Below are 10,381 nucleotides of genomic sequence, written 5' to 3' on the forward strand. Positions count from 1 at the left end.
TAGACAGAGGCCTTGACTGGTGTGGCTCAGTGGATTGAGTGCAGGCTGTACACCAAAGGGTCACAGGTTCAATTCCCAGTCAGGGCACGTGCCTGGGTTGCAGGCTAGGTCCCCAGGAGGGGTCACGTCAGAGTCAGCCACACACTGTTTCTCTCCCTCTTTCTCCCTCCCTTCCCCTCTCTAAAAATAATAAATAAAATATTTTTTAAAATATAGGCAGAGGATGTGAATCATTGTTTTATAACTACTTATTAATAACTGCTGTAGTGCCGGCAGGGCTTAACTGTGTTAATTCAATGGAGCAATTTGTTGTGATAGGTCTTGACTGGATGGAGCAATTTGGGGGAACATTTTATTGATTGTGGATTGTGCTGGGGGGCGGGGAAGAGCACAGCATGGCTGAGTGCTGGGTCACAGTGCCTTTTCCTGGGATGGAGAACTCTAGGGCATTGGTTGACCGTGGAGTAAGCAAGAGGCAGACAAAGTTTACGGACGGATGTTTTCCTAAGTTGCTGAGACTGTTCTCTAAAGAGTGAGGAAGGGCGGGCATTTGGGAGGCAAATAAGGGACAGAGAAAACTGATCAGGGCCAAGGGGCAAGGCTGGGGGGGCTCCGGTGGGGAATCCTGGTAATGGTTGTTAGGTCCGAGCTGCTCAAGAAACCAGGAGGACCCAGCGAGCGAAGGAGCAGGGTTTATTAGTGGGGAGTAAGAGGGAAAAGTGGGGCCAATCTAGGGAGGTTGGGGAGCCAACGAAGGGAGGCTAAGACTCGCTCAGTTGTTCTTAGGGCAGGGTTTTTAACCGCCAAAACTAGTGATTTTCCCTTCCTCCTAGGCCTACTACCTAGGTCCGTCAGTGGTGAAAGGCTTTAGCGTTTCATTTGTATAAAATGGGCGACCATGACAGGGCTTTCAGTGTGACCAGAGCTGATCAAAGGCCTGTTGTGTAGAGAACATGTTACAGAGTTGCCAAATTTAGCAACTAAAAGCAGAGAACGCCCTGTGAAATTGGAATGTCACATCAACAATAAATAACTTTGTAATAAAGTATTTGGGCTTATACTTATGCTAAAAATGTCCGTTGTTGATCTGATATATTCAAATTTAACTGGTGTTGTGCTCTGCACCAGGCAAACCTACCACAGCGACAGGTGGACGCGAGGCCCTTCTCTGCAGGGATTCCAGGGAAACCGAAGGGGCCAGAGTGGCAGCAGCGGAGGGGTGAGGGAGGCCCCACAAAAGACAAGGGTGGCCCTTTTGGTGCGCTTTTGCGGAGAACAGCTCTGGAAAGAGGAATCTCTCTCGGTTCTTCCAAGGGGTAGCCTCGGGCTCCGCGAGGAAGATGCACCCGCACCCTCCGAGCCCGCGGAGTCCCGAAGAGGCTGCGGGCAGGGCGGGGCAAGGCGGTCCCCACGCCTTCCGCACCGGGCAGGGGTGGAGCCAGAGCGCGCAGCCTGCCCGCATCCGTCTGTCCCCAGACGCCGAGTGGCAGGACGACGTGGAGTCGGGTAAGATGGCGCTGCCCAAGACCTCTCCGAGGGATGCCTTGGTAAGTTCCGACGGTGACAGGCGCGCGGGAAGCTCGGCGTGCCAGGAGCCGGGGCAGGCAGGCCCCGGCGGACGCCCTGAGGACGGTCTCGCGTGCCGCCTTCTGCCCGAGCTGGGCGTCCTCGAAGGAGTGGGATGCGGGTATCTGGCTGCGGGGCTCTCTCCCGCCATCCCCGCAGTCCCGCCGAACGGCGTAGGCTAGCCCGCCGGCTTTGCCTGCGGGACCTCGGGTCCCGGCCGCCGCGTCGTCTCTGCGAACCCTGACCCTGACTCTCGAGTCCACAGTTCTCACGCTCACTCCCCCCATCACATGCCGGAATGACAGCCAGCTGTAGCCGCCCCTACCTCCGCCGGGAAAACCGACCCCGACCTTTTTCTTCTCTCTTTGACCCCACCCCCGCCCCCACTCCCCGCCAAAAAAATAAAAGTTTTCAGCTAAGAGGGTTCGACGGCATTTGGTGTGTTCCTCACTCACGGGGGACGGTAAGGATAACTAAAACTTTGTGGCCCAGACAACGGGGAGCTTGTATCATAAGTATAAATACTACCTTGGGTCCAGTCTGGATTTCTAGTTCCCAGATTACACAGCTGGCGTTTTTTATTTCAATCCACAGGTAATGGCACAGATCCTGAACGATATGGGAATTACAGACTACGAACCAAGGGTTATAAACCAAATGTTGGAATTTGCTTTCCGTAAGTTAACAAAACATCAAAAAATTTGCCTAAGTTGTGAATTTCAGAAGATTGCTTTAGTCTAACAACATTTTCAACTACATTACTTTAACAGTATCATCAAATACAGCCTACAGTTGTAAAAAAAAAGACATCATCAAATAGGGGAAGATAGTATTTATACTGTGACATATTTTTAAGAGTTGACCATACACATACAGCAACTAGATACTAAAACCAAAATGCATAAACTTTCTAGAAATTAATGGACTCTTCCATTAAGAAAAGTACCCATATACCATATTATCTCACGTTTAACTGGAACATAATCAACAAAAGAAAAAAGCAAACAAAATGTAACCAGAGACATTGAAGTTAAGAACAATGTAACACTAGCCAGGGGGGAGTGGGGAGGGGATAGTGGGGAGAGGGGTTTACAGAAGCTACTACAAAGGACACATGGACAAAATCAAGGGGGAGGGTGGAGGTGGGGGAGGGAGGGGGTTCAGCTGAGGTGGGGTGGAGGAATGGGGAGAAAAGGCAGACAACAGTAATTGAATAACAATAAAAAATTTTTAAAAAAGAAAACAAAACAACAAAAAGGAAAAGTAGCCATAAATGTTAAGATATTGTCATATCTGTAAGAAAATAATGTCTTCTTCTTCAAGGATATGTGACTACAATTCTGGATGATGCAAAAATTTATTCAAGTCATGCTAAAAAACCTAATGTTGATGCAGATGACGTGAAACTGGCAATCCAGTGTCGTGCCGATCAATCTTTTACCTCTCCTCCTCCGAGAGATGTGAGCAAACTTTTATTTAAAGTTCATTTTACTTGTGATTTATTCATTGTAGGTCTAATAACAATGTTTTGTTTTTAGTTTTTACTGGATATTGCAAGGCAGAAAAACCAAACCCCCTTACCTATGATTAAGCCATATTCAGGACCCAGACTGCCACCCGACAGATACTGCTTAACAGCTCCAAACTATAAGCTGAAGCCCTTACTTAAAAAGGTAAACATTTTTTGGTCAATTGAGCTTTTGAAAAACTGAAAATGTGTTAGGGCCATTTGTAAAAAGCCAGTGTCTGTACATAGATTAAAAGCTAATTTACTAGAATTTTTGAAAGTTTACTGCTTTGCCACCGAAAGGTTGCTGCTTCCATCCCCAGGCAGGACACATGCCTGGGTTGCGGACCAGGCCCCCAGAAGACGCAACCTATCCATGTATCCCTTGCACATCAGTGTTTCTCTCCCTCTCTTTTCCCCTCCCTTTCCCTCTCTCTAAAAATAAATAAAAATCATTTCAAAAAAATATAATTACTGCTTTGAAAATACCATGTATTTTAGCTGCTTTATTAAAATATAAAATATAAGGTTTAGAGTTAAAAGGAATCTCAGTGTTTAATACAACACTTATTTTTCACATCAGGGAACTGACCCTAAGCTTATCTATTGAGTTAGTACTAAAGCTAGGACTGATTCTCAGGCCTCATAACTACCAATCTTTCCACTATACCATAGGTTTTGTAGCAAAGCCTGATAACAGACTAAATGATACACTGTCGGGAACTGGACTTGTTTTCAGAAGTACGACCTAAGGCTCCCCCACCACTGAGAAAGTTCTCACACGGGGACGCATTTGATGTCTGAAATTCCACTATAGGAGAGTTTATTTATTTGAGGGGCTTAAGATGTTGATTAGTTAATATTTTAAATTACAACAAATTTAGTTGTTACCCTAAAAAAAAGTCTACCTTAAACCAAATACTATATAAAATTATATATATATATACATACATATACCCTCATATCCGCTTACGAAAACCCTAGTTTTAACGTCCAATTTAGAACACTAGAAGGAAAAAAAGAAAACACAGGACATTCTTCCCATGCATTATCCGTGAATAATTCACATCAACAATCCTGATTTCATTCCTGGTAAGTTTAGGTGTCAAATGTGAACATTGAAACTAATTTGTTTGTTAAATCCCCTAGGGACCTAACCAGGGAAGACTAATTCCACGGTTAAGTGTTGGTGCTGTTAGTAGCAGACCTACCACCCCGACCATAGGTAAGTGAGAAAGGGAAATGCCTTTTCTGGCGGGTAACGAAGAAGTGCCTCAGCACTTGATTTTGAGCTATAATCCAAGTGGAAAGGTGAGTCAGAAATTCCCACGTGTATGTCGCCATCATTATGTTTCTTCGTCCTCTAGTAAAGCTGTAGACATACATTTTACCAGACTTGAAAACGAGAAAGCCACAAAGAGGATCCAATCCCAAATGAGTGTAAATTTGGACATTACCCAACCTTGTTGTTGGTATAAACTGCGATGCCAAAAACAGGAGTTTAAGTTGTGTTTTCAAAACATGTGACGTTGCCAAACACGCTGATGGCGGTAGCCAACTTATCAGAAATTAAAGAAATTTCAGAATATGTTGGCGAGAGAATGCAGTCAAAACAGAGTTCAGAAATGTACAAGAAGCTTAAGAATATCAAAGGGAAAAAATTCTGTTTTTAATACTAACCTTTTCAAAAGTGGTATTGATGGTCCTGTATTGCCTCTTCGTCTGTGCTTATCTGTCTCCATCACTCTGTGAGCATTTCTTGCTTTCTGGCACAAGATGTTCCAAGCTCATCTTTATTTTTAACCTCAGTCCTAGAATCAGCCATTTCTCCAAACAGCTCTGATTCCTCTCCATGGAGAACGGTGTTTAGAAACTCATTATTTCTGTCTTTTTAATGTCATTGTTTAGGTAATAAGAAAAACATAAATAATGGACTTAAGAGTTCCTGATTTTTTTTTTTTTGTCCTAAATCCTTGCTGGATTTCTTTCACAAAGTGTTTTTTTTGAAAACAGTTTCCTTCTCTTTGATCAGCATTGTTTTTTGGCTCTTACTGCTTACAACTGCGTCCTGTAGATTTCATACAGCTCTAGTGCAAGCAACATTTGATCTTGCGGGTGTGTAGGTAATCTCTCCATATTCTCAGGACGTGAATTTACATTTCAGCATTTTCAAACCAGCCTGGTATAGTATTACTTAACACACTTCTAATTACCTGCATGTGACCCTTGGGGACAAATTTGCATGTATAATTTGTGTAACTTGGTGGTCATAAACTTTATCTGTGGATTCATATTAAGCGAATACCAATTTTTTTAAAAATCTAGACTGTGGTAATCACATACACATGTTGGCAAGGTAACCAATTCTAGCTGTCAGTCATGATTTTTATTCCCAGTTAGAGCGCTTCTCAGTGTTTTTGCTGAGATCAGTAGTGTGTTCCTAGTTGGTTATTGTACGTTTTAGATATTCTTAAATCCGTAGTTGAGGGAGCTGCCAAAAACTATTAAAGGTAGAGTTTTTAACTTTAAAATTTTTTTCACTGAGTTTTATAATGCGGAAGACCTAAGCATCTACCCTGTTGGATTTTAAAGTCTCAACTGCATACTTACCTAAATGATAACAATTCCTTATAAGTAATGGCCAGGAAAACAACTACCTACCATGAATTTCCTTGACCAAATAAAGTACTTATGTCGATTGCTTCATTAAGCTTCGCCGGATTCTTTGGAGCACTCCTTAATACGTGAGAAAACTTGCCTAGGGATGGAGATATATTAAAGTCTCACTTCCGGGTTTGGGAAAGAAAGCATTAGAGACCAAGATTCCCCGAGGACCTTTGGGCTTCCTTCCCCTGGTTAGGCTTTCTTCTCCTTTGTACCTGGTGAGGAGGACAGTTGTAGGGTCGTAGGGTTTTTTCAATGATAGTTTTAGGGTTTGGGGTTTTTTTGTTGTTTTGTTGTTGTTGTTGTTTCAGTAACTCTATCTCTGGGCAGACTGCTGGTTCCAGGGGGAGGGGGTGTATGGAAAGCCTGCATCCCCAAAGGAAAAACTAGGAACATACATGTTTTCCAAAAATGCATTTTTTTTGAGGGAGCTGTGACATCGGTGTACATGCTGAGTCTTGAAAAATTCATTCATTAAGCAAATGTTCCTTGAGTGCCTGTTAGAAGCAAGGCACAAAAGACATGTGGTCACAAGAATAAAAAACACTCGCTAAACCTTATAATTTAGTGAATAATATAAGACACTACTACTAAGGCTCCTACATCGGGTTAAGGGAATTTCAGAGGTAGGCAACGACTTAGGAACAAGTCAAACATTTTATAAAACGGTGGTGGTATTTGAATTTTACCTTGGAATAAAGGGTAGAATTAAAATGAGGGGGGCTTGGACTAGTTTTATCTCCAAGATCCCTTTCTGTTGAAAAAAAGAAAAATCTAGATATAGAAAAAAACATCGTTGTGCCCACTGGGGACCCCTGTCGGCTGTATTTGGTCGGCTTTCGTTAGACACGTGTTGATTTAGCTTCATGGGCATGTGGACATCATCTAATTCTCACAAGTGACAAAGATTAAAAGTGCCACGTAGCATAATTGATAGAAAACTTGGGTCTTCATTCTGCTAGCTTATTTCAACGCTTACCTTTATGACTTCCTGTCACTAAAATTCAGTGCCAGCAGCTGTTTGAAGAGCTTTCCATGGATGGATTTTTTTGTTTAATTCTCACAAGAATCCTATGAAATAGGTACTGTTGTCCCCATTTGACAGATGAGAAAACAGAGGTACAAAAAGATTAAAGAACTGGCCCAAGGACACTCAGCTAGTAGATGATAAAACCCTGAATTTGAACACCAGGTAGGCTCCAGGGCCTATATTCTTTTTTTTTTAATCCTCACCCAAAAATATGTATATTAATTTTTTTTAGAGAGAGAGAAACATTAGTCAGTTGCCTCCCGCACCCGCTCTGACTGGGGTTCAAACCCACAGACTTTTCCTTGGTGCACAGGATGGCTCTCCAACCCGCCGAGCCGCCCAGCCAGGGCCAGCCTACATGCTTTACCAGTATACTGTCCTAAACTTTTAGCATCTAAAAGCTTATAAACACTTTTAAATCGACTTCACTCTTATATTTCTAATGATTTTTTTCTCACCTTTTATTAGTTTCCTGTGCTTTGAAGGTAGTTTCTGGTAAGCTAAGGAGGGCAGAATGTGAACCTGTATAATAAGTCACCTAACTAATACGGTCTGTTAATTACAACTACAGCAACCCCACAATCAGTGTCTGTCCCAAATAAAGTTGCACCTCCCGTGTCAGTGACAAGCCAAAGATTTACGGTTCCACCTTCTCAGCCCACACCTGTCAAACCAGGTAACGTCATATACGGGGGTGGGGGGAGATAATGGTGTAAGTGGTTCTTTTAAAATACTTTTTCTGAGTTCAAATCTCTGAGTAACATGTGATTATAGAACAGTTTGTGTTCCTGTAGCAAGAGTTAAATTGTTTTAATATCATAACAGGAAGGTGGCAGTAATGCTGCAAATCTTCAGAGGGGGGGTCTATGAGCCCACTAAAATTGTATCAAATTTTAAATATACGTACCATTTGGGGGGAGGGAGAGTATATAGTGTGATCATCAGATTCTCAAAAAACACTGAACGAAACTAAGTTAGGGCCCACAAATCTAAGGCATCTTCAGGGAAAAGCACCTGGGGCCACGTGTTTAGGTTCACATCTGAAACGGAACCACACACGGTAAACTGCTTGTATAAAATATCGGCCTGTAAGGGAAGCGGGACTCCTTACCTGAACATAAGTGTGCCTTCAGAGTGCGCTGCTTCCCATGACTAAGTACTAAGTAAAATTTTAGGTGGTTAAGTTAAAAAAAAAAAAAGCTGACAGAACTCCTTTAACCTTATCCTAGATACTAATTTGAGTATTCAAAAATTTAATTCAATTTTTAATGCAGCATAATACACAAATTTCTTCTGTGATGTAGTTGTACTTCCTGCTCTTGAAATCATTAATTATGGTCAGTCAGCTCTGTTGAATAATTTTTACCATATATTTCTGATCCTGGGTAATTCATACCTTGGGGGTGTTTCTCCTCTGTTTACAGTTCCTGCAACAACTGCAGTTCCAAATGCTCTGGTTAATCCTTCAGTGATTGGGCCCAAAAATATTCTTATTACCGCCAACATGGTTTCATCACAGAAAGCGGCCAATGAATCAAACCCATTGAAGAGAAAACATGAAGATGATGATAATGATAATGTGTAAGGAATACAGTCTAGATGCACTTCAGATGCGTAGTTGGTTTTGAGCCCAATATACTGAACTAGAACGTTCTAGATCTCAAGTTTCATCTTAGAAAACTTAAAGGTAGCCGCAATATTTTTCATATTCCTGTAAACCGTTAGATTTCTTGAGTAAGGCTGCCAATGTTTTTTCATTAGGCTTCAAGTAGAAGAAATTAAGCACTTGTTTCTTAACAGTGTCACTAATGTCCAGTCCTGCTGTGGCAGCTCTGTTTTTGGAAGCAGTTTTCTGCCATGTGTCACTGACAGCATGTACGTTTCAGTCTCTGCAGCCTGATCAGTGGACTAATCTTTAAAAGCATAATTTCTAATCTGCATTGAAATACTTCTTTCTTTGGCAAGGTAAAATAGTCACTTTTCTTGTCACCAGCTTTTTAAACCAAATCTCTCGATTTAGAAGACATTTTTGGAGAGGATAGATTTAGAAGGATTCTAAATCCAATTTTGATGTACTTATGTTGTTTTTTGGCATTTCCTAACCTCCTACCTCCTCAACCCCATACACTTTCTGCACCATCTCCTCCCCATAAGCTTGAGTTTTTGTCCATTGCTCTTAAATTTTAAAAGGCCAAAACTGGAATTTTAAAAATATCATTCCTCTAATACACTTTAGCATCACTTTTATATTTTTAAAACCTACTTGATATGCCTGCTGTTCTACAGTTCACTTTACCCTGAATGTTTCCATTTTTCCAGAGCATTTTGAATTTTATCCCTTGTTTTTTGTGCCCATTCTGCTTTTGACAGGTAGTTTTGGGTCAGTTACATTCAGTTTCAGTCTTATATTCCCAGCTGATAACCCCACCATATTTCACACTTTGAAACCTCACATAGGTGACACTGTCGCTTAAAATCTGCCTTGATAAGTATATTTGCACTAGACCGAGGCAAAACCACTAAAGAGCAAGAGTTTTTTTCCTTCTTACCACGCACAGATAGGCTTCGATCATTACTGCTTGAACCCTCCTCCTATTGGTATAACTCAGATCAATTTTCTAGCTGGTTGCTGAGGGTGTCACACTTAAGATGGGGTCACACCTGAAAGTTTTCTACTGGTTTTCCTTCCTCTAGAAGGAAAAACTACAAAAACTCAGTAGTGTGACGCGAATTGCACTTAGTAGATGCCCTCTACCTAGGGCCCCCAGTGGAAACCCATCTATAAACACCGTATTGGGAATGATTTCAAAGCTTTCAAAAACATAAGCAGGTTTGTGCAGTTTTTGTTTAATTTTAACCTATTCAACATAGGAGTACTTTTGCAGAATTTTCTAAGATTAATTTTCATATTTGAAGATGCTCCAAATTTAAAACACAAGTAAATTTCATCTTAGGATGGTGCTTAATACATCTGAGAAAAACAGTCCAGTAACAGAAGAAATGTCTCATCCTAGGTAGAGTGTTTGGGGGTGTTAGGAAAAGGCGGTAAACTTACACAAACAGATCTGATCAGCATCACAGGAGAGAAATGTTCATTATTTATAGTGTAGGATGTCATTACTTGAATGTTCTCAGGGAGGCAGCATGTCACAAGGCCTAGGTTGTAGCCCTGGCTCCATCATCTACCAACTGTGTGACCTTACTTCACCTCTGAGCCTTGTTCTCCTTACTAGGAATAGCAAAGTAACACCGACCCCGCCTACCTCACAGGGATGTTGTGAGGGTTGAACGGGTGTATGTGAAAGTTCTTTTGAGACTGTAAAATGCTGTATAACTAAGGAATTGTTAATGTGTCTTCCAAGATTATTAATAAAACTTGATGTTTATCATTTATCTTTCCTTTCTGACTTCAGAGACTCAAAGAAGATGAACAAGGCCCACTAATCCTGAGGTCCAAAAAGCAATTAACATATGTTAAATAGATGAATTAATTATAAATCAGGGAATTGCTTGCTTTTATTTAGAATCAACAAAGGACTCATAGTGAAACAAAAACGAAAGAATATACGTTTAAGTCTGTTAAAAACATGGCATGCTGTGCTCTATCTTTCATG

General features: G+C 41.5%; 1 protein-coding gene across 1 annotated transcript; it reads left to right on the top strand.

Moving 5' to 3' along the window:
• The first annotated feature begins 1,445 nt into the window (after positions 1-1,445).
• On the top strand, positions 1,446-10,156 carry TAF9B (TATA-box binding protein associated factor 9b). Its single transcript, XM_024574991.4, has 7 exons — positions 1,446-1,547; positions 2,161-2,242; positions 2,890-3,026; positions 3,105-3,239; positions 4,223-4,298; positions 7,339-7,443; positions 8,192-10,156. The coding sequence occupies exons 1-7, from the start codon at positions 1,512-1,514 to the stop codon at positions 8,350-8,352; spliced, it is 732 nt and encodes a 243-aa protein (XP_024430759.3). The 5' UTR covers positions 1,446-1,511; the 3' UTR covers positions 8,353-10,156.
• The last annotated feature ends 225 nt before the right edge of the window (positions 10,157-10,381 follow it).

Source organism: Desmodus rotundus, chromosome X (genome assembly GCF_022682495.2).
Source record: "Desmodus rotundus isolate HL8 chromosome X, HLdesRot8A.1, whole genome shotgun sequence".
NCBI classification, from domain to species: domain Eukaryota; kingdom Metazoa; phylum Chordata; class Mammalia; order Chiroptera; family Phyllostomidae; genus Desmodus; species Desmodus rotundus.

Excerpts from the sequence above, each read along its gene's own strand:
- TAF9B (XM_024574991.4), top strand. The coding sequence starts at position 1,512 with ATGGCGCTGCCCAAGACCTCTCCGAGGGATGCCTTG. Across the intron at positions 2,243-2,889 it reads AATGTTGGAATTTGCTTTCC|GATATGTGACTACAATTCTG; the intron begins GTAAGTTAACAA and ends TTCTTCTTCAAG. Across the intron at positions 3,027-3,104 it reads CCTCTCCTCCTCCGAGAGAT|TTTTTACTGGATATTGCAAG; the intron begins GTGAGCAAACTT and ends TTTTGTTTTTAG.